The sequence below is a fragment of the Apodemus sylvaticus genome, chromosome 5 (assembly GCF_947179515.1).
Source record: "Apodemus sylvaticus chromosome 5, mApoSyl1.1, whole genome shotgun sequence".
NCBI classification, from domain to species: domain Eukaryota; kingdom Metazoa; phylum Chordata; class Mammalia; order Rodentia; family Muridae; genus Apodemus; species Apodemus sylvaticus.
This window is the reverse complement of record NC_067476.1, coordinates 137,893,514-137,896,207: the sequence shown is the minus strand read 5'-3', so window position 1 is coordinate 137,896,207 and position 2,694 is coordinate 137,893,514. Positions and strand designations below refer to the sequence as shown.

At 41.2% G+C, this 2,694-nt stretch overlaps 1 protein-coding gene across 1 annotated transcript; it reads left to right on the top strand.

Moving 5' to 3' along the window:
- The first annotated feature begins 1,128 nt into the window (after nt 1-1,128).
- Nucleotides 1,129-2,373, top strand: LOC127686073 (electron transfer flavoprotein subunit alpha, mitochondrial-like). Its single transcript, XM_052183915.1, is given in 1 exon segment — nt 1,129-2,373. A coding segment is annotated over 1 exon segment (1,002 nt). The 5' UTR covers nt 1,129-1,178; the 3' UTR covers nt 2,181-2,373.
- The last annotated feature ends 321 nt before the right edge of the window (nt 2,374-2,694 follow it).

Genomic DNA, 2,694 nt, shown 5'->3' with positions numbered 1-2,694 from the left:
GAGGAGTCCCGGCGAAGACCCAGTCTTGATGTGTAGCAGAATCCAGATGGCTCAAACCAGACCAATGACTCATAGCAATGGACATTTGCAAGTAAAGGGTATACTCTGGGACACGCTGGGACACACTACAGCTTCCAGGACTGTTGTCATTTAGTTTAGTTTAGTTTTGGGTTGTTTTTGGTTTTTTTTTTTTTTAATTTTCTTTTGTGGGGGGGGGGGGAGGTTGCAAGGGCAGAGGGCCTTATTATGATTATGAAGGGACAGGGAGATGAGTGGGATTGGGGTACGTGATGTGAAATTCACAAAGAATCAATAAGATGCTAAAAAATAAGAAAGAAGAAAAGAATTGTTCTGACACTAGCCCTTATCTGTCACAGTTCCACATATGCTGTAGACTTGATCTGGAAATAATTCTTCGGCACTGAACATAAGCACAAGCTGTACTGCATAGAGATTACTTGAAGATAGGAATTCATATCTGAGCTAAAACACGGCAGATTAGAGTCAACAATGAAAAGAGTAGACACTAGCAAATATCAGGAAAAATTAAAAATCTGGGGAAAATAGAGAAAAAGGAGGAGCTGGTTGTACAACGTCAGTCTTGGGGCTGGAGAAAGGGCTCAGTAGTTACAAGGATGCACTTACTGCTCTTGCAGAAGACACAGCCTCCTACAACTTCAATTCTAGGGGTTTCTGAGGCCCTGTGACCTCTGAGGGCACATAAACCTCCAGCTGTGCACATGCACACACACATGCACACACACACACATGCACACACACAAACACACATAAAATGCAAAATGAATTCATCTTTAAAATAGTAATAATAGTGTTGGTCTTTTTGAAAACAACTATTGAAGATGCACTTTGGAAAAACCTTACAGTGAGCTGCCAAGATGGCTCGGTAGGTAAAGCGCTCCCTGCCAAGCCTGGTGCCCTGAGTTCAAGCCCCAGAATTTACAAGATGGAAGGAGAGAACTGACTCCTGCCAGCTGTTCTCTGACCTCTCATAAGCTCCACAATGTTTGTGTGTATACATGCATACACATGCATGGCGCGCGCGCGCACACACACACACATTAAATAAATAAATCAATAAATTTTTTTTTAAAAAAACAAATGGCGCTCCGGGTGTCTGAGGCCGAGGGTACCCAGCTGGGCTGACCAGAACAGAGACAATGTTTCGAGCAGCGGTGCCTGGGCGGCTCCGGCGGGCGGCCTCATTGCTCCGTTTTCAGAGTACCCTGGTAATAGCTGAGCATGCAAATGATTCCCTCGCACCCATTACTCTAAATGCCATCACTGCAGCTGGACGTCTTGGAGGTGACGTATCCTGCTTAGTAGCTGGAACCAAGTGTGACAAGGTGGTACAGGATCTCTGTAAAGTAGCTGGCCTAGCAAAGGTTCTGGTGGCTCAGCATGATGCATACAAAGGCCTCCTTCCAGAGGAACTCACACCACTGATTTTGGAAACTCAGAAGCAGTTCGGTTACACACACATCTGTGCTGGAGCATCTGCTTTTGGAAAGAACCTTCTGCCCAGAGTAGCAGCCAAACTTAATGTTGCTCCAGTTTCTGACATCATTGAGATCAAGTCACCTGACACATTTGTGAGAACTATCTATGCAGGAAATGCATTGTGTACAGTGAAATGTGATGAGAAAGTGAAGGTGTTTTCTGTTCGAGGAACATCTTTTGAGGCTGCAGCAACAAGTGGAGGTAGTGCCAGTTCAGAAAAGGCACCAAGTTCTTCATCAGTGGGAATATCAGAGTGGCTTGACCAGAAATTGACAAAAAGTGACCGACCAGAACTAACTGGTGCCAAAGTGGTGGTATCTGGTGGTCGGGGCTTGAAGAGTGGAGAGAACTTTAAACTGCTGTATGACTTGGCAGATCAACTGCATGCTGCAGTTGGTGCTTCCTGAGCTGCTGTTGATGCTGGCTTTGTTCCCAATGACATGCAAGTTGGTCAGACAGGAAAAATAGTAGCTCCAGAACTTTATATTGCTGTTGGAATATCTGGAGCCATCCAACATTTAGCTGGGATGAAGGACAGCAAGACAATTGTGGCTATTAACAAAGACCCAGAAGCTCCAATTTTCCAAGTGGCAGATTATGGAATAGTCGCAGATTTATTTAAGGTGGTTCCTGAAATGACAGAAATACTGAAGAAAAAATAACTCAAAATCATATCTTAAGGAAACTGTCAAAAGTATTCAGCTGAAATCATAGAAATTTATAATCTGAAGAAAGAAAATATGCTAACAGCAGCTAGAATACCTTAATCAATTATTATATTCCTTTTTAATTTTTTGTGGTTCCAAACAATTATTTTTTGACATTTTATAATTCTGAAATAAAAAATATAATCAAGTTTTGTCATCCTTTAAAATTACTATCAGAAACATGCCTAGCTTCTTAATTAAAGAACAAATTGAAAAAAGAGAATAAAATTCAGTTCTTGGCAGAAAAAAAAAAAAAAAAACCAAATAATCGTACTAAATAAATTCTGCCTGCTACTGCTGGCAGTGGTAACTGTCTGTCTTTAAAAAATAAAAACTTTAAAATGTAAAAATGAGGCTGGTGGTAAAGAATTGTTTCTCTTTTAGAAACTGTAAGACTTAAACTCACCCCACTATTAATATTATTTCACAATTATTTCTCTCCCTTCGGATATCTATATGACAATGACCT